Here is a 20956-nt window from a genome sequence, read left to right as displayed (position 1 = left end):
CAGAGCCATAGATATAGAGTACTAATATATAATATATAGCTCGCATTATATAAAGGGGCGGCTCACGCGTCAATAAGTGACAAATGAATAAGTAGCTGGATTCAGCCTCATTCTAGACAAACTGCTTTAACAAAATCAAAATTGAGCACCTTTTATTGTACCAATATTTTTATGAACCATTGAACTTGGCATTTAGGACAATGCACACATTGTGCCATTTCGCAGCACAGCACAGTTTCTCTGCCGCCACAGACTTAAATTCGTTAAAGCGGAGATAAGACCTTGAAATATGACATTCTGCCCTAACAAAAGCCAAATTTTGAACAGTTTTTACAGTAACAATATTTTTTATGGACCCTAGAACTTGGCAAATAGGGCAATGTACACAGCCATGTTGTTCCATCAGCCCATTTCACGGCGCGGTTTCATGGTCGCCACAGAGGATGTGGACATAAGGCCTTGATACTGCTCTAACGAAAGCCGAATTTTGAGCAAAAAATATCTCTGTTAATTAAAGCACATCCATGCTCTCGTTTTTTCCTAGTAAGTAGTAAGATGGCAGAAACGCAAAAAGGAAAAAGGTTATCAACAAATTGTAACGCATGAGCACAAAAAAGTTTTTTGTGTGCACGTGAAAATTTATTGTGTGCACGCAAGTTTCTCACGAGCATTTCAATTGTAATTTTTAAATTCAAAAACTATAAACTTCTTTTATTTTATTTTATTAAGTAACTGAAATTGAAACTTGTGCCTACTGCAATGCAAAACGGTTTGTCTCTGTCGACCAGAATCAAATGAACAGGTGCAACCTGAATCAGATAAACATAATAAATGTGGACGGCATGAAACCACTGTGACATGACATCGGTGTGACTGTGTAGGTCTTACGCAACCCAATTTGTCTCCAAAATAAAACATAAGAGTACAAATTGTTGTAAAACTGGTTCAGTGAGCGTCTGGTGGAGGCAGATGGGCTTTTATTATGTCTGTGCCTTTGGAGGCAGGCCTGGAGCGTGCCATCACCAATAAGCCAAACGGGCCACTCGTCTTCTTCCACTCCCGGAGGAAGGAAAAATGATAATTTTTTTAGGTGAGGTTTCTGCCAGAGGCCATAAATGGCGTGCCGCAGAGACAGACCGCAGAGCGAGGCTTATGCCCGGCCTGGCATGAGTGTGTAGACACGCTCTGAAGTTTCTGAGTCAACGGTGCTGTGTGTGGCATTACAAACAGCAGCGCCCAGCACTAACACATGGGCTGCACCTCGCTATCAATATCACTTCAGCTGATGTAACCTCTTTTTCTTAAACCGATTTTAAAACACGCTCTGGTAATAATATGCGCTATTGGAATTTCCAGACTATGTGCCTATTGAGATATATTTCCAAACCTTTTGCTCCCCTTATTTCAACACTCCCTCCCTGGACTTAATCAATTGTTTTGTACTTTAGTAACTTTGACATGCAATCAGATTTTTTTTTTTTTTTTTTGCCCAAAGGCACAAACCAATCTTCAACCTGTTGTTTCTGAATGCATTACGCTGACTTTCATTTGTTGGGGTCTTACAGACACTTCCAAATATACTCGACCATTTCTGCAGACTCGAAAGAAACGAATCAATAAGTGATCTCAATGCCGGATCAAATGACCGTTTAAAACAAAAGTTTGTCTTTGTCCGCATTCTTAAGATGTGCAGTATATCAATGGCAGCACAAACCTCATCAGCATGACTCTTTCATTAGTTAACATTCGCTGAACCACTTCTGAGCGGCTCCACTAGCATTATATATGAGTGTTTCTTCAACTAAGAGCACTTTCATGTCATTTTTTATGACAACTAACATATTTCAACATTTGTTTTCTTTTTATTACAAAGAAAGTCACAATTAAACCATCTGGAAAACTTTTTCACCATGTCTTTAACATTTATTTTTGCTCAAATGCCTTTTTATTATTTTACCCATGTCCCAAACTTTCAACCATCAAATAGATTTACATATTTTAAGGGAAAGGGAAAACAATGAATAATATACATTTTATTTCAGGATTCTTTGATGAATAGAAAGTTCAGATTTTTTTTTTTAAATCAATTTAATGCATTTTTGCTGAATAAAATTCTTTAATAAAAAATCCAAAGTTTTTAACAGTAGAGTAAATAAGAAAAATTCTTATTGTGCAGCATTCCCAATCAATCTGGATTTTGTACAACTATTAAAAAAGTGTGAAAATAGGATTTATGATGCATAAAACGTTAGCTTTTTATTGCCTGTTTAAGAGAGTTTGTTGTCTAAAAGTTCACAGTGAAGAAACACTCATACTTTCTCTGCCTAAATTTTTCCTCATCTCCTGCCAGAGCTTTCCTCACTCTGATGGTCACATCGGACGCCTACATGCCATCTGAACTTCCTCCATATTTGGTATTGATCGGAATAATCAGTGCTGGATGAGATTGAGACATTGGGTTTGACATTTCAATGCAATTGTTCTCTGACCTTTATCCAAATGAAAGAATACATCATCCTGCAGAGAGAGAGAAACGCAGCATGTACATGACTTCATCTGATGGATGCTGGGATCTTTTGAGTTACGTACCTAAGAAAGACACGCAGACTTTGCAGAAGGTGTTGAACTGGAACTTGTTGGCGGCCTCCAGCAGGGTTTTGGCGTTGGCCGAGTGGATGACCAGCGAGCCGGTGTAGACGAACTCCAGCAGCAGCTCCAGCACATCTGCACCAATGTTAGTCATCTTCAGCTCCAGCTTCTCTCCAGTCCCCGTCTCTCTGGACGACCTGACGACACACACGCACACAGACGTACACCAAACACACAAACACAGAGGTCATGACCTAAAGGAAAGTCTTATGGCATACCCAAAATCCATTACAGGATGATTCTATGCAGCGGCTGCCTTTTCCAGTTTGATAAACTCATTTTTAAAGGGGTAGTTCACCCAAAAATGAAAACTATCCCATAATTCACTCACCCTCAAGCCATCCAACAGTAGGTGTATATGGCTTACTTCTTTCAGCGGGACACAGTCGGAGTTATATTATGAAATATTCTGGCTCTTCCCAGCTTTACAATGGGAGTGAATAGAGCCTGAGTTTTTGAAGCTCCAAAAAGCGCATCCATATTTATATCCAAACATGCATATTTATAATTTTATAAACTGGCTTATAATCACTGGGTTGCGATAACAGCCGTACGCGAGTCTCGTTCTGGCGGAAGAGTGACCTGTGACTCGATGCATGATGTAGAAGTAGTGTAAGCTTAGGTGAAAGTAGACGACTCTCGTGGTTCAAACTAATAGAGCTGTGCAACAAACTCAAGCTCCTCCCACATTTCTCCTTAAAAATCTTGTTTTAGACTTTTAATTCGTTTAGTTTTGCTCTATCCTCTGCGCTTCTGTGTTCGTAAATACGTCATGTGTCGGGTCAGAGGTCACTCTCCCGCCGGAACTCGACTCGCCAGTGATTATAGTTTATAAAGTTCTAAATATGGATATTTTTCTGCATTTATTAACTCACTGGAGTCGTATGGATTACTTTTATGATGGATGGATGTGCTTTTTGGAGCTTCAAAATCTCAGTTACTATTCACTCCCATTACAATGCTTGGAAGAGCCAGGATATTATTTTATATAACTCAGATTGTGTTCGGCTGAAAGAAGAAAGTCATATACACTTATGATGGCTTGAGGGTGAGTGAATTATGAGGTCATTTTCATGTTTGGGTGAACTGTCCCTTTAAAGTAAGTGTCTGTAAGATTTTAAACATTATATTAGATATATAATGTGTTCAAGTGTGAATAAAATGCAGTGTGCTATCTCAGGGCAAATTAATACATTTTAATATATTTTGGGGGGTTAAAGGAATAAGGTTTGGGGGGTCTTCCCTAAAATGAAAATTAAGTCATTTACTCACCCTAATGTTTTTCTAATGCAGTACGAAATTCTTTCTTTTTCGGAACACAAAAGGATTTTTTTATCTTTTTATCTTAAATTAAAATATGACAAATTTATATATTTTTCATTTTAAATATATATTTTTTTAAATAAATAATTATTCAAATGAAAAAATGTATATAATAAAAGGTTTATATTTTAAAAGTTTATATTTATATAATAAAAGTATTATTTAAAATATAATTATAGACATGTACAAATATGTATTATTTTTTAATTATTTGATTTAGATTTAATTTATTATCTTAAATAAATAAAATTAGTTTAAAGAGGAAACATATGGTAAAAAATAGAGTAAAAACAACTTTTTAGTACTACACTATCGACTAAAATATACAAGACAAATTGTACAAAATTTTGGATTGGACATCAAAATGTGAATGTTATATAGAGAGTAGAAAAATGGCATTCTCAAGACAAAAAAAGATAAAAATACAAAACTCTCTATTAACACAGTAAAAGTTGGCACTAGTTATGCATTGTTTATCTTTTTTCTTTTCTTTTGTACCCAAAAGGCATCCGTTTTGTAGAACGACCCTACAGGAAAATCATAAAGCACAGATACAGTGCACTCGGTTTCTTGCATCTGAAATTAAACACAATCTGAATCAAAGAATGAAAGACTGTTTTTATGACACATCACCATGGCATGCTTTGAGGATGGGTGCAGGTGACGCACAAATGCACAGAAAGAATGACAGGAGGGAGAAAGTCATGGAAGGGGAGGAGGGTTGATACGCAATCTGCCTGTCCACGTGGAGCGATCGCACAGTAAACTGGCGGAGATGGAAGCGTTTCATTACGTTAATAAGATCCGTCCAGCACCCCGAGCACATTCACGACACACGACCTCTCGGTATCTGTGTGTGAGACTCTCAGCCCAGAGTTACCTGCCTGCTCATGTCTTTCACATGCAATTGCCCTGATCACTTCAAATAATAATTCCCATGGGGGGGGATGGGAAATGTGAATAATGAGCAGCATCAGGGGTTTTATGCTCTGAGTGAAACGATAATCCCCTGAAGGTCAAGGGCAGGAGGAGTGAAATGAATAGCCACGCAACCGTTGATTGTGTTTTAGTGTCGGCTGAAGATAGCACTGATGTGTACAGTCACCAGATAACTGCCAGGCTACCAGACGGAAAGCCGATATACATGGAAAGGCCATTAGGTGAAAATGAGGTGATTTCTAGATATTTTTCTTGGCTCAGTATCCAATACCGTGATGATCCGCCTGCAGGTTTTCAAAGAAACGGTCATTTCGGGTGATTGTTTTCCAGCTAATTTATTGATTACACTTGCAGGCCATTCAATCTAGCGTTACATATTTGCTTTAAATGTGATGGTGAGCTGTCTAAGTTTCATGCAATTCTAAAATCATCTTCCCACGGTTCCCACAGAGTGAAAACTCTCTGCAAAATGATGCAATGTTTTAACAACATCAAGTGTGTAAATGCTACACCATTCAAAATAAGCAGCTGGGAATGCCAGTGTTTCTAAAGCAAAATATTTCATCACATTTTCAACTTCTTACATATATATTTTTTTTTTTATATAAACTGTCCTTTTAGCCTACAACTGGATGCAGTGCATATAGCACACAAATAAAATGGCAAATACTATAAAAGTAATAATTACACTTTATTAACATATTCTAAGTTTACTACTACAAGTGCACTTTCATGCATTTAAAGCTTGTGGATTTTGCCTCAAATATCAAAACAATAATCCAACAGATATAAAACACAACTTAAACTATAAAACTATAACACAAAACGTAACTATAACAATGATCTAAGAGAATGACGCTTTTGGGAAGCAATAAACAAAAAGAAAAGGTCATTTTTACATCTGCAGAACGTAGCTGTAATGGCTAGCTACTTCGTTGTTAATATAATATAATATAATAATTAATATAATATAATATAATATAATAATAAATATAATATAATTAATATAATATAATATAATTAGTGCTGTCAAATCGATTAATCGCGAATAATCTATTCTAAAATAAAAGTTTGTTTATATAATATGTGTGTGTGTGTATATTTATATATATAAAAGTGTGTATGTGTGTACATACATACAAACACATTTATATCCATACACAGACATATATAAAGATATATATATATATATAAATAATAATAATAATATATATACACATATATTATATAAACAAACTTTTATGATGGAATCGATTAATCGTGATATATAATATAATAATATAATATATAGTTATTTATTTATTTATTCATGAAATTCCTTTAAGGATGGGAAAATAAAACATTACGTTTTTAAGTGTTTTAGTACAATATTGCCAACTAAATTATTAAAATATACAAAGAGTATATATATTGTATTAAGTGTATTTAAATGTCATTATAAAAATAAAGTTAGTGGCAAAACCCCAAAACCTTTCCAAACTTGACATTTGGTCATTATTACTCAGCCCATGTTGTTTTAACTCTGTATTATTATTAAAAACAAAATTGTGGATTGTGATTTATTCTCTCATAAAGAACAGCACCATAAAGGTATTATTAAAAAAATGCAAAAAAGTCATGCACTATATTCCAAGTCCTCTGAAGCCATACAATAGCTTTGTGCGAGGAGCTAAATGAGGAACTAAAAAACTAATTTTGAGGGATCCCGAACTGTCGAAGATCTTTTGTGTTTCCCGAAAGAAAGAAAAAAAAACATCATGGGGAAAGTAAACAACGATAACATTTTGGGGCGAACTACTTCTCGATTGTGGCCTGAGAAGATCCCATCTTCTTGCACTATAGGTGAAAACACACTGAGTATTTTTAACACAATACTGGCGTAAATTTTGGCAACAATGACTTTGACAGGACACATAACCTGTTGAAGACTACGACAGCTCCAAAAAAACGTGACGGGAGGATACACAGACACACTGACGGACAGGGTGAAGGCGCGTGGAGGATGGTGACAGTGAAGAAGAGAGAGTAAGAGAGAAGGGGACGTTAGTTCTGCCACAGGACGCCAGCAGCCATTCTTCTGGTGTTCCATGACTGGATCTTTGAGAGTGACCCCCCACCAAACCTAAACAAAGTCCCCGGTGTCATTTGCACTGTCAGCGTGGCCCTGTGCATGAACATAGGAGTGCGTAGGGTGTCATTAGTCTCCAATGATTGAGTACTTGAGGGAGGAGAAGGACAACTCAAGAGGAGAATGTGCAATTACGCCCCTGGAACTACAGCTGAAAAGATTAAGAAACGCCACTCCCTCCTGAAAAGCAAAAAAAGCCAGAGTTTGTTATTGTTGTCCTCTCTAATTGCCGTGGCGATAGGTTTTAAGATAATAGAATGGGATGTTGGTCCAGGGTTAAGTTATGAAGGTGATAGAGAGGAGAAGGGGGAGGGGAGGGGGGGGGGATAAGAACGGAAAAAGACAGAGAAAGAAATAAAACAAAAGCATGTTCATCAACCAGGTCAATTAGTGCAATCTGAATCGGCTGGAGTAGCAATTTGCTTTGTCTGAGCACTTTTATTATGGAAATCACTCTGGCTTTGGAGAGAGGTGCATATTTATGGAGCTGCTGATTGCAAGCGTTGTTTTTCAGCAAGATGGAGAGAGCGAGAGAGAGAGAGAGAGAGAAAGACAGCATGTCCGTGAGCGATAGAGCAGAGAAAGTGTTTAAAAAATGAGCATCTATTATTTTTCTCACTCAAAGTGCCATTTTTTCAGCATTAGCAGCCAACATGAGGATGAGGATGATTGGAGATGGCCACATGGTGCATGTGTGTGCAAACGCAGATTATAAATTAGCCGGAGACGTCCAACAAAACTGCTGGCTAGTGTTGACTCTTAACACATTTAACCACACGCACCAAGAAAAATATTAATTGAAAATATCTGGAGCTCATTTTATCTGTCCTTTGCCAGTAAAGATGAAAAAGGAAAACATGCTTGTTTCACAATAATTATCTTTGTTCATGTATGTTTCCAGACAGAAATGTCTCACGGGGCTACAGCGTTATGTGGTGGTAATTTTCAGCAATAAAAGGCCTCAAAGCAGAGGTAAAGGAGAGTGGGGTAAGATGTGTCACTCATTTAATAAAGTTTTGGTTTTGAATCAATCAGAACGAGCTTTGTTTGACAAGTGTGCACAAACACAGAAGGAATCTGCTCTGGGTACATACATACCATACTGTACATACATACATATATGACACTATGAATAGAAATAACATTTAAATAAGTAAGACTAAGAAATCATAATAATAATAAATAGTATACATCTGGAACAGAAGACTTATGTACAGATGTGTGCATCATGTAGCTGTATAAATAAAAATATGTATATGTATTATTTTACATTTTGCATGTCAAACTACAAGTCAGGTAAAATACATTTTCTGTAAATTACGCAAGTCTACAAAATAAATGATATATATGATAAATAAGACTATAATCAAAATAAGGCTTCAAGACTTTTTGACATTTAACGGGTATATATATATATATTTTTTTTTTTGAGAATTCAGATTTCTATGGCTGTACGTTACAGATAATTTATTTTCATCTCAGTTGACGGCAAACATCCTGCTATATAATTAGGAGTATTAGTTATACTTCATTTCATCTAATTTCTGCTTGCCTAGAGGACGACTCATATAAAATGACACAGTTTACCCCCACTCTCTCCCATGTGCCATTATTTTTAGCACAGCACTGATGCAAAACTAATACTAAGTCTGAAAGAAAAATCTACAGATATAGATACCGAAAAGCATGATGGGAAAAATAAATAAATCTAAAAAATTCTCTTTTTTGGCGGTTCGGAGAGAAAGTTGTGCAGTCGAATCATTACAGCATGAAATATGAATGAAGGAGAATACTGTGGAACTTCATTACTGTATATAAACTTCAAGCTTCCCTGAAAACCCCTCAGAAAGTGACTTTCCTCCAGTGCAGGAGGTAATTGTGCCTTCATAGAAGTCGACTGTCAAACCCCACGGGATTAATGATCTCCCGCTATTCTCCGAATGAAACCTTGCTCGTTTCTCGCACTTGTAACGCCAAATCTACTGTAAAACAAACGCGCGGTCTTATATAAATAAATAAATAAGAGTGTGGTGTCAAAGATGCTTTGAGCTAGCTAAGTTTCACATTACACACATTCGCTGACGGCTTGGTGCATTTGCACTGCCCATGAATTAAAGTGGCACCAAGCATACTTATTGAAAATCCGGAGGGGAAAATGGAATTACTGAGGGCGATCCGTCTCCGCGCTCCACGCGGCAGACGCTAAAGGGGAGGGTAATGGCTTTTCTTCTTCCTGTGGCCGATGGGGAGCGTGTGTGCACATTTAGGAGGTGCATTATATCCTTCAGGTGGCATGTTCTCTCTGCACCCCTCAGATGAGCTTAATGCCAGAGCGCAAGCGCTAAAAATAGCATGTGGCTCAGGCGAGAGCAGGAAAAGGAAACAATGTTCCAACTCGTAAATGAGGGCATGGCATTGTGAATTGATATTATATAATATACCAGACTCTTACATCAAATTGTGTAAATAGGATTTAGAAATGAATCTTCCCACCAAAATCATGATAACGTAACCTGAACGAAAACAAAATTCAAAATGAATTTTCAATTTCTTTGAATTCATGAGTGTGGATTTTAATTGAATAGGCCACACTCTACAGGAAGTTGATATTGCACTTTGAATTGGTTTGACAGGAAGTGGAATTTACTGATAATCAATGTTCTGGGGAATGCATTAAAAGTAACGTGAGATGTAATCAGATTACTTTTTTCAAGTAACTAGTAAAGTAATGCATAAATTTACACTAAAATATCTCAGATTGACTGACACCTCTTCTGTTCCCATGTTGAGAGAAAATCAATCAATCAATCAATCAATCAATATCTATCTATCTATCTGTCTGTCTGGTTGGCTTTAATAACCTTTGCTTTTCTAGTTATCAATTACAGTTTCATTTTAATTTTTAACTTCAAGAAGGCGTTTTATCTTTCTAAGGTTTGTAAATTCAAAAACAACAACAACAACATTTGATTAATAGAGAATGTAAATGCCACAGATTAAACTCTTTATTCAATACAAGCATTACAAACCTAAAAGCTACTGTATGTAGTGCACATGTAGATTTGTGGTGAAAATATTTTCACATTTTTCAACCCCTCCCCTCCAAATAATTCCCACCCCACATTTTCAGTCTTTTTCGGTTGGAAATATGCCATATAATGGGTAGCAAATGCCATTCCATGTTGATTTTAAGGAATTGCGCATCAAACTCGGCAGGTTCATGCCCAGGTGAGGGTGACCCAGATACTGGAGACGTACTGCGATCACAAATCTGCTCTTTTATTACTTTGCCCTTGAGCGTGGCACTTAACCCGAGGCTGCTTCAGGGAAACTCTTCTTGCTATTAGCGTGCACAAAAGTGCTTTGAATAAATGCGTCTGTGAAATGGCAAGAAATTTAAAAGATACTGATAGACGCAAAAAGACAAATTACAGAAACAATGAATTTTCAATACAGGTGCCCATAAGTTGAGCTATAACAATGATTTAATCCTGTGTGAATTTCCGAGCTGGGGAGGCTAATCTGTGGACAACGCCTGCCAAAACATGTGTCCTTCAGTCTGATATCACCAAACAACCATGCAAGGTCAGTGACAGCAGGCGGATCTTAAAGGGACGTGCGTGCGCATCTACACAGGTCCGGTGTTTACCGCTGTTTCTACATTCAGTTGAATAGAGGCGGCCAACTGGACTGAGGCTTTGGATTGTGAATGTGAATAGCCAGCAACTATGCCAAGAAAAATGAAGGGCATCAAGGGCCAGTTGCATAAACATAGCCATTATATTAAGACGGTGTCTTAGATCTTGTATAACCCAGCAGTTAGTCAAGGGGCAGTCAGGCGGTCTTACTTTTCGGTATCAAATTAGGCCAATCTATGTTTTTATGTAAATAACTTCCAAAAATCATGAACAGTCTTAAAGAAAAAAAAAATCAATGACTAACTTGTAAGACTAGCCGTAGCGGTTCATGCAACCGGCCCCTGAGGACAGTCACTCAAAGCTCACACTAACTACTGCATAAAGAGTGCTGGGGAGACTAAATAACTAATGACGCTAAAAAATGTTTTTATAGTGTGACAGTAGCACAAATGTTAATAAAAAGTGCAGCTTTTGTAGTGACAAGCTATATTTTGCATATATTTATGCTATATTTGTTACACTGTATTGTCTAATAACCGAGCAAGCTGAGCTGATCAAATGTGGTCTGACATTTGAAAACTCAATACTAGTGTGGCATTGTCTGTAGTGAAAAAAATATATAGTAAAATGTTATTTTTATAACAATAAAATCAGTAATATAAGGCTTACATTGACCTTTTCCAAAATGATTTTTTGATAAAAAAATACATAAAAAACAGCAATATTGTGAAGTACTTATTAAGATCATTTAAAATAACTGTTTAAACAACTGTTCATTTATTAATTATTTATTACTGTGATGTCAAAGCTGAATTTTCAGCATCATTACATTACTCCAGTCTTCAGTGTCACATGATCCTTCAGAATACATTCTAATAAGCTGATTTGCTTCTCAAGAAACATTTCTGATTATTATCAGTTGTGCTGATGAATATTTTTGTGGAAACTGATTTTATTAATAGAAAATTCAAAAGTACAGCATTTATTAAAAATATAAATATTTTGTAACATTATAAATGTCTTTACTGTCACTTTTAATCAATTTAATGCATCCTTGCTGAATAAAAGTATTAACTTATTTAATAAAATCATACTGACGCCAAACTTTTGAATGGTGGTACGTGTCTGTGTATAATGCTATATATGTACACACACAAAAAAGCTGTTTTTGCTAGTAACTTGAAGTTGAATGACTTTTAGATCAAGTCTGTTAGCTTTAAGGTCATCTATAGGCTAGTGTACTTTCTACGCTGACTAAATGAACCTTTTGCATTATATGGATTTAAAATGTACTGTTGCTTTTCTTCTGTGAAAACAAAACAATCCGATGTCTATTTGCTGTTTATAGAAAAAAAAGAAAAAAAAAAGCCTCCAATATTTTGAGATTCTCAAATTATTCATGGGCTTTTTAAATGATGAGTAGGCTGGAGTTTGAAGCTTGAACACTGATGATGAGATTCAAAACAAACACATTGAGAGGATGAATGTGCTGAAAATGAATGAACAACACACACACACACACACACACACACACACACACACGCACACGCACACACACACAGTGCAATGCTGGAAAATGTGCTACCACAGAAATATTTTAATAATAAAAATAACAAAAAGTGAGCTGGCAATGGATGCAGAAGAGTGTAATTTGGAAAAGCGAGGCAGTAAATGGCTCTGACCTGTGAAGGTAACCATTCAAGAGAAAGTTGCTCGGCTCCTCTCATTGTTTGCGACTCTGAATGCATTCAATGCACCCACCGTGAATGTTTAACATATGAATGGGAAACTTTTATGCCCTATGAAGACCATACGCTTTGCTGATAAAATGGCTGACAAAGCTCATCTCATAGTCAAAATGACAGATACCACATTGCTTTTGGAGCACACTTTCCAAAATGCCTAACATGGTATTTTTTGGGGGGATGATTTGAATACCTATTGTCATTTTTGTTTTGTTCTTTTAAGATCCCTCAGTCATGGAACACATTCTCTGCTTTTAAAAATGGAAATAAATGCTCTATAATGAGGGGAAGAAAAGGTAATAAAAAGGCAAGGTTTGCCCTTTTCCCCAATTTAAGATACATTCATTTGAGCGAAAATGGGGAATGGCTGCTGGCCCTGTGATAGAAACCAAAGTCTTCCTACAAACCTGCAAGAGAGAAAAGAGGGAGGGAAAAAAATGACACAAATGCGTCCTATGAAAAGAACAGATTGGATCAACGGCTGGTGGGAAGGGAGGAAGGCAAACCTTTTCACCAGGTCCTTGAAATACAAGCTGCAGGAAGCTAGAACATTTTGGTGGACTTCAAATTCTTTGCCTTCAACTATAATTTTCAGGTCTGTAAACTCTTTCTCTCTGCGCTGCTGGTTCAACTCCTTCAACATCTCTGTAGAACAAAGAAGAAACAGACAATGCCAAACACATTTAGAATTCAGATTTTTTGGGGAACAGATGCAACAACAAAAGCAGACAGTGGCAGAAATCACCACAGTGGAACACAGTAGATCAAAATCAGCATAGAATCAGAATGCAACACTTTATGGACACATTAGAAGCAACGATGCACATTAAACACCAAGCAGAATTATTAATATTAGAAGATGCAAAATAGTAATGCAATTACAAATATTAATTTGATAGTAATTTCAAATATTCAGCTCTCAGTGCAATCCTCATGTCAGGAACTGACTGACCTCAGTGTGTCACACATTTCAAATATGCCAGAAATATTGATTTAATATCATATTCCTTGGGGTATTGTGGCTTTTTTAACAATCCTGCGTAGGAGAACTGTATTGTCTATATTTTAGGACTAAGGAAACCAACAAAAACAACAACAAAAAAACTAGCAACATTGAATAATGTGTGTCAAAAACCTAACTGGATCATTCTTTGAATTTTATAATTTATTACATTTTTTATTTACATGTCCTGAATGCACGATTTTCCAAAAGGAATGTTCTTATACCATTAAAATATAATGGTTAAATCATGATTCCAAATACAGCTGCACAAGACTTCGTTCCAAATAATTGCAGTTTATATTCATTGACAAATACTGGGTGGCAAGAGTTTTCGCAAGAGTGAAACAGGCAAAACATCTTGTAAACAAACAGAAAGCTTCAAAGAGAGAGAGAGTGAGAGACGAACCTCAGCATGCAGACATATTTATAAAAATACTTTAAATTCACAGTTTCATCAATACAAGAAATTCCTTAAAAATGTTCTCTGATCTTGAAAAGCGCAGGGAAAAAATTGCATTGACGAGAAAGAGATTACATAGATTTACATTAATAAAGTGACATTTATAAATGATCATATTTTACTATAAATTAATTTTTCTGCCGATCTTGTTGCCTATTTGACATGTTTACCAAAATAATGAGAACATTCACGGACAAACGGTTTTGAGCGCAGAGAAAACAAGCAGCAGATGTAGGTTTCAATGCATATGTAAATAAATGAGGCGTCTGACAAACACTGAGGCAGAAGTCCAAGGAGACGAGAAGCGGATACAAGCCCTGTTTAATGAGGATCTATAAAGTGATTCTGACAACCGGACCTCGCAGAGTAACTTTAACAGGGAGCCAGTGAAAGTTCAACAGCCGAACACTGCAGCGTCTGAAGTCAAAGCACAGCACAACGTTGTGGCAGCCATCTTGTGTCTTTATCCAGCTACAGCTCGACCGCTTTCTTTTTCACAACCGCTACAACATATTTAAGATTATATTACCCATTTGACACACGTTACGCAACTCTTTATGCAAAGTGTTATTGCAGCTTGATATTCTCAACCGATTCACAATCGGCTAGTTCGCACTTCCTCAGCATTGTCAGCAAGGTTCTGGAGATTTCAGTGTCGATTGTTTATTTCTACAACCTAATGGTCCAAATCTGTGATATTTTTTATAAATAACAGCTCGTATTGAGTGAAAGTGCCTCTTGGTTGATTTTACAGTCCAGAAAAGCGAAGCAAGATTTTAGTCAAGATGCATCATATAGTGATTGTTAGGGAACAAAGGCTGGTGAAAGCGTTCTGTACACACAGATAATTACCTCAATTTTCATTCTAACATGAGAGTTCATATTTAGAGCGATATATCAATTTAAAGCATTTAGTTTAAAGCATTTTTAGTAAACAAAGCCATGTTCTACAATATACAGACATAACATAATTAATATTCATTAAACTACTTAACTGAATTTAAAATCACAGGACAACTGAGAAGATCCAACAGCAGAGAGAACAGAATCAAATTATTAGAAACAATGTGCATATCCAGAAATCAATTTGATCTGCAGTGCTAAAGCAAATGGAACAGCATTGTAAACACATCACCAAAATGAGCAACTACATTAACGCAGCGCGCACACACACACACACACACACACACACACACACACACACACACACACACACACACACAGAACAATAAAGAGAGCCTTGAGCCACTGCGGCCACTTCAGCAATACAAAACAAAACAAAATGAATCTCAGGGCTGCCTGAAATTACACTGACATTAAAGAGAAAGTAGCTGATTTACTGATGCTTCAACACTCCAGGCTCGGTAGTTTACAATTTGGAATTAATCAATAGATTTAAAAACAAATAAAAAATAAGCTAAATGGAATTTGAATCGCTAAAACGCAATTAAAAGCACACAGATCATTACAGTCTGAAATATAGTTGTCATGCAAAACATTACGTAGTATAAAGCCATTCTGATTATTTTGCCAATTTCTCTGAATTTCTCAGACGATTTAAGTTCTAAATGCATATGTGTGTGCGTGTTTGCTATCATTTACAATATTTACAATATTTCATAAGAATATATAAATTTTTGTGTGCAAAAGTATCTATTTTTGTGTGAAAACATAAAAATTCTTTGCCATTTTTGCAAATATAAAAAAAAAAAATTGAATATGTGAGTGTGTGTGTATATATATATATATATATATATATATATATATATATATATATATATATATATATATATATATATATAGGCTGTATATATGCTAAATATGCTAAATGTAATTTTAATTGTTACAAATATTTTGCCAATCCAGTTTCTCAGGATTTATCTGACGATTAAAGTATAAATATAAAATGTAACAATTTCATATATGTGTGTGTGTGTGTGTGTGTGTGTGTGTGTGTGTGTGCACGCACGTTTTTGCTAATTATTTTTATTTTTTTGTACAATATTACATAATGGAATTATTAAAAAATATATATTTTGTGTGCTAGAAAGCATACACATTCTTTGCCATTTTTCCATTAATTAAGTGTTGTATTGTTTTGTGAAATATTGTCTGTATATATATATATGTATCTATATCTATATCTATCTATCTATCTATATATATATATATATATATATATATATATATATAACAAACAATATTTAACTTTTTTTTAAGTAAATACAAAAATAGCAAAGATTCATAGTTATTTCATACTCATACTATGAATTATTGCAAACAATAGCAAAAAACAGCGCTCAACTTGCACAAATATTCCTCTACTAATTAGCTACGCCAAACCTGACAGCAGTTTTCAACTTGGGATAAAAGGAAAACTTAGTAAAATGTAACTGAGTGTTCTTCGCATTATACAGGTTTATATAGAATATTCACGTGAGTGTGTGTGATTGCGATGGAAACGACGCGCAGCAAGCCTTTGTGAGTCACCGTCGACTGACATGGCTTTCACCTCCAATCTCCTGCGCTGCTCACGACACCCAATTCACCAGCGAAAGAGCTACACAGGAGGAACTATAGTTGTCAGTAAACAATGGTTCGCCCCTGCAAGGTCGCAGGACACGGCAGAAACTGATGGAAAAGCGAATTATGCGGGGTCAAGATCAGTGAGGAACAGAGATCATTAGCACAGGGCACCAAACATCACATGACAGGGGAAGAGAGATCCTCTGCCCGACCTGATAGGGACATGGACGGAGGATTATTTGTGATTTGATGGTTTGAACACACACCGAAAATTACAGTGTGTGCTGTGCATGTAATGGGAAAATAATTGTCTGTCTCGCAGAAAATGGTGCAACAGTAACCTACTTTCTTTGTTAGTGCTGAACTAAAGATAAACTCTCCGTGCAGCACACACGTCGATGTTTTGTAGGTGTGTGTGTGTGTGTGTGTTTACTGTAGAATGAGGCAGTCATGAAGGGTGGAGGAAACTAATGGTGCATGAAACACAATCCTGAGAGACAACATTAACACAAACACGTGTGCGTGTCTCTCATAAACGTATAGGGTCATGGTCAGACATGTCTCACTCTCAGGTCATTACCCGCGACAGTTTCACCTCTAACCTGATTGGCCTCTCAGCGGACTTAAACAGCCAATCAGCACGTCTCAGTCCATTTACCACAAATAAACAGAGAACGTTCAATAATCCAATAATGCACTGTGGAGAAAAACGCAGACTCCGAGTGATTCATTCACTACACCACAACAGTTTCAAAAGAAAACAGCAAACTAAAACATCATAATTGAATATAATATAATCTGTAGCTATATTCGGATTGCTAGCTAATTAATTCTATTAAAAAGACAAAATGTGAATAAAAATGCAACGGAAGAAAAATATGAATTAGTGACATCCTATACAATGAACTTCTAAGTTGTATTCTTGATCTCATAAATTAATTTATGTTTAATTTTACTGAATTAATTGAATTTAAACATAATTAAACACATCTATTTCAAGTGAAATCAAGTCTAACACATTTTAATTTCAAGTCTAACACATTCTAATTAACATAATCTAATATAATAAGTGCAGAAAATAATTTAGCATGGAAACGGTAAGGTCACCATTGATCATATATACTTTTACCAAGACATACACAACTCAATATGTCTCCACTACTAAATGGATATCATTGATTTTGTCTGTGGTTCATTTTAAGAACTTTCCGTTCCAACCACAGAATCGGACATCTTTTCTTTTCTTTTCTTTTCTTTTTTTTTTATTATAAGAAGAGCCCTCGAAATCTTTCTTTTCAGGCGGTGAGAGTGCAGCCTGTCAGTCAGATGTGAGAGCTGACTAATGGCAAGGCCGAGACGGGAGAGAGGTCACTGTACACGCAACAGCTTTCACAAACACAAAGACTCTTTTCAATGCCTTCCTTCAGCGCACCGCAAACAAAGACCAGATTCAATTCAATTGAACTGTGCTGAACCGAAACATGATCACAATGAATGGATAAGATGAACGGGGTGAGATAGTATAATAAGCATTTAAGTGCAGTGGAAAGATGGACATGAAATGGCCTTAGAACAACCTTTTGATGAGTTTTCCAGCTGAGCTATTCGAAGGTTCACTGGTCAGCTCATGTGTTTCAAAATGGCAGCTCCTAAACGTGCGGATTGACTGGTTATATCGATACGCTGGAACGATCCAAGCGTCCCTGCAGGGGTGTGTAAGGAGGACAGAAATGATGTGAGAGCGATAGGTAAACACTTATCCCTGGCTTCCACCGCGTAATAGGGCGTAACGTCAGCATCATTTCTTCAGCAGCTACTGAGGGAGTGAATAATAAAAAAAAAATGACATCCAATCAGAAGCCAGCAAAGTGTGTCACCGTTACAAGTAAGGATAGTAAAAAACAACAGCTTTTGGGGAAGAGTCCATTTGCAACTACATGGGAGGGGAGTATGATTTATGACGCACTACAAAACAACCCTATTGAGATGAAGCCTGCAGGAAATATAAGTGTGATTTACTTCTGAATTTAACATTAAATGTAAATGTTTGATGTAAATAATTGAATTTACTGCTTTATGAAGGATACATTTTATGCTTGCTAACTAATTATTTCGTTATATTAATTTATCATTAATTGCATTCAATTAATTGCATTTTCTCAATAAATACAATAGAATAAAATAAAAATTAATCCATTAAAATAAAATGAGAACACAGCAATGCTCTACATTAACATACTAAATTGACAGCCCTAGTTGTAACTTACTTAATGTATAAAAATATATCATATAAAATTAAAAATACGAGAAAAAAGATAAAATAAGAACAAATATGCTCTACATTGACATGTTAAATTGAGAACCCTAGTTTTATCTTACTTAATGTAAAATTTCATTAGAAAACATAAAATAAAAAATATGAAATTAAAAAGAAATATACTCTACATTAACATTTACCGCCCTAGTTTTAACTTACTTATTGTAAGATAAGAAAACAGAAAATAAAATAAAAAATATGAAACAAAAATGAAATTAAAATAAAACATGAAAAAAGAAATAAAATGAGAACCAATATGCTCTACATCAACATGTACCATTTACAGCCCTTAACTTACTTAATGTAAAATTGAATTAGAAACAAATATGAAAATAAAAAATATTAATCAAATTCACAAATCTTTCCAGGTCACCGTTACATTCGAACTTTTGCTGTTTTCTTCTTCTTCTTGCTTTGAACAGTGGCTTCACGCAGCTCAATGGACTACTCCTGTTTCTCTCCAGTTCAGTATCCAGGGACATGTTAGCGCCGATACTGAAGCAGTGAATCTGTGCTGGATGCCTCACTGGACAAATGATCCTTGGCCTCGTCGCATTCAGGAGGAGACGCCTGTCAGGAGTCTTTGCTCTCGTCTCCAAAACCCTCCAAAAAGCTGGTCCAAGACCAGAACAGTGTCACTTCATGCTACACACACACATGCACGGCCTTACAAAAACAAATCTCCAGTGCTAACAGCACCGAGGAGGCAAAGGCCACCAATAAAATCCATCAAGGTTCCTGTGGCAGCAGCAGGGTTGTCACTCGAGTTCAAAGATCACCACCTGATATACTATCTGACTCAGAGCTGTAATGGGAAATATATTCCCTGACTGCTCAGAATAATGACAACTTCCAGAAATATAGCCATGCACATAATAGGATATAAAATAAATGAACCCAGGACTACAGGCTAAACTCTAAACCACATTTCTTACAGTCTTATTATATTAAGTCATTACAGATAAATAGACGCACTCAATATACTTAAGTCTTAAGATATTATCTAATCGACTTATATTAAAACAAGAAGAATCTCTGACATGGCAAAGTTACTGAAACCACAAATGCAAGAGGCTCTGGGTAATTTGAAGCGGTTCTGCAATCTTGTTTGAATTCATCTAATTTATGGGGCTATTTCCATCTGTCAAAGCTGATCTTGCTTTCCTGCTGGATTAAACTTGATAGATTCTGACAAAATGCAGTCAGTGGTGAGTGTACAACTGAAGCAGCAGAAAGAGTCACGGGTAGATAAATGCGTAGACGTGTGTGTGATCTCAGAAGACACATGAATACACACACAGAATATTCCGAAAACACTCGAGCCTTCATTCTCAGCTCATGTTGGCGACACACTGATTCACTTTAGTGATTCATTCATATTGATTCTTCAATTCAGTTCTGTCCTCTGAAACATTAACAAAAACATTAACATTTACAATTCAGTATTTAATATGTTTCATTTAGACTATTTCATTTAAAATTGTAACATTTTAAGTCCTTTATACTGTATGTATATATATATATACTATATGTATTATACTGTATATTTTATATAAAATTAATTTATTTGGCATTTCTATGCGTTTATATGCATTTATATTTATATCTATCTGTGTACACACACACACACACACAGAAAGGAATGCGGTTGAAAAAACAATTGAGGTTTTTAAAAATTACAAATCCAATTCCAGCTAATTTATGAAGTGCTAAAATCATATATTTACACTTTAAAAATAAAAAAAATCATAATAATAATAATAATTTTCATAATATTAAGAAGGGTAACATTTTCCAGATTTGTGTTAAAATCAGAGGTATTCTACTTTGCATATTAATATGGTATTTATGCTTATACACCAAAATAAATGCTGACTACCTTAGAAAAATAAGAAATTACCTAAGAATTAAGAAACAAAAATCAATTTCTGTTTGTTTGTTTGTTTGTTTGTTTTATGACAAATTCTTTAAAAATAAAGGTTCTTTAAAAGCTAGCATGTTACATAAACAAGTCCAACAGAAATTACAGAAAGCGAGAGATGTCATAACCATCACTCAGAAAAATCAAGTCTCTACCAAAACCCACCAGAAGTTGATCAAGGCCAGGTTTAGATCTTTCCTATTGGACAGGTGATAAATGCTTCAACACAGATGAAGTTTGAAGAAGTTTCATATTTCCAGTTTTCAAAAAAACTTCTACCACAAAAATCCCATTGAAATGTGGAAAG

The 20956-nt window shown here is 35.6% G+C and overlaps 1 protein-coding gene across 1 annotated transcript in view; it reads right to left on the bottom strand.

Moving 5' to 3' along the window:
- The window catches only part of klhl29 (kelch like family member 29), a 308679-nt gene that overhangs the window by 66088 nt on the left and 221635 nt on the right, over window positions 1–20956 (bottom strand). Inside the window, exons 6-7 of the mRNA XM_081378916.1 lie at window positions 12929–13067; window positions 2590–2786 (exon numbers count right to left, since the gene is read on the bottom strand). Of these exons, the coding sequence (XP_081235042.1) occupies window positions 2590–2786; window positions 12929–13067 (336 nt within the window). The remainder of the gene's footprint in view (window positions 1–2589; window positions 2787–12928; window positions 13068–20956) is intronic.

The sequence above is a fragment of the Scardinius erythrophthalmus genome, assembly GCF_964197995.2.
Source record: "Scardinius erythrophthalmus genome assembly, chromosome: 11".
Classification (NCBI taxonomy): domain Eukaryota; kingdom Metazoa; phylum Chordata; class Actinopteri; order Cypriniformes; family Leuciscidae; genus Scardinius; species Scardinius erythrophthalmus.
Note: the sequence above shows the minus strand (reverse complement) of the source record. Positions and strands in the feature narration are given on the sequence as shown.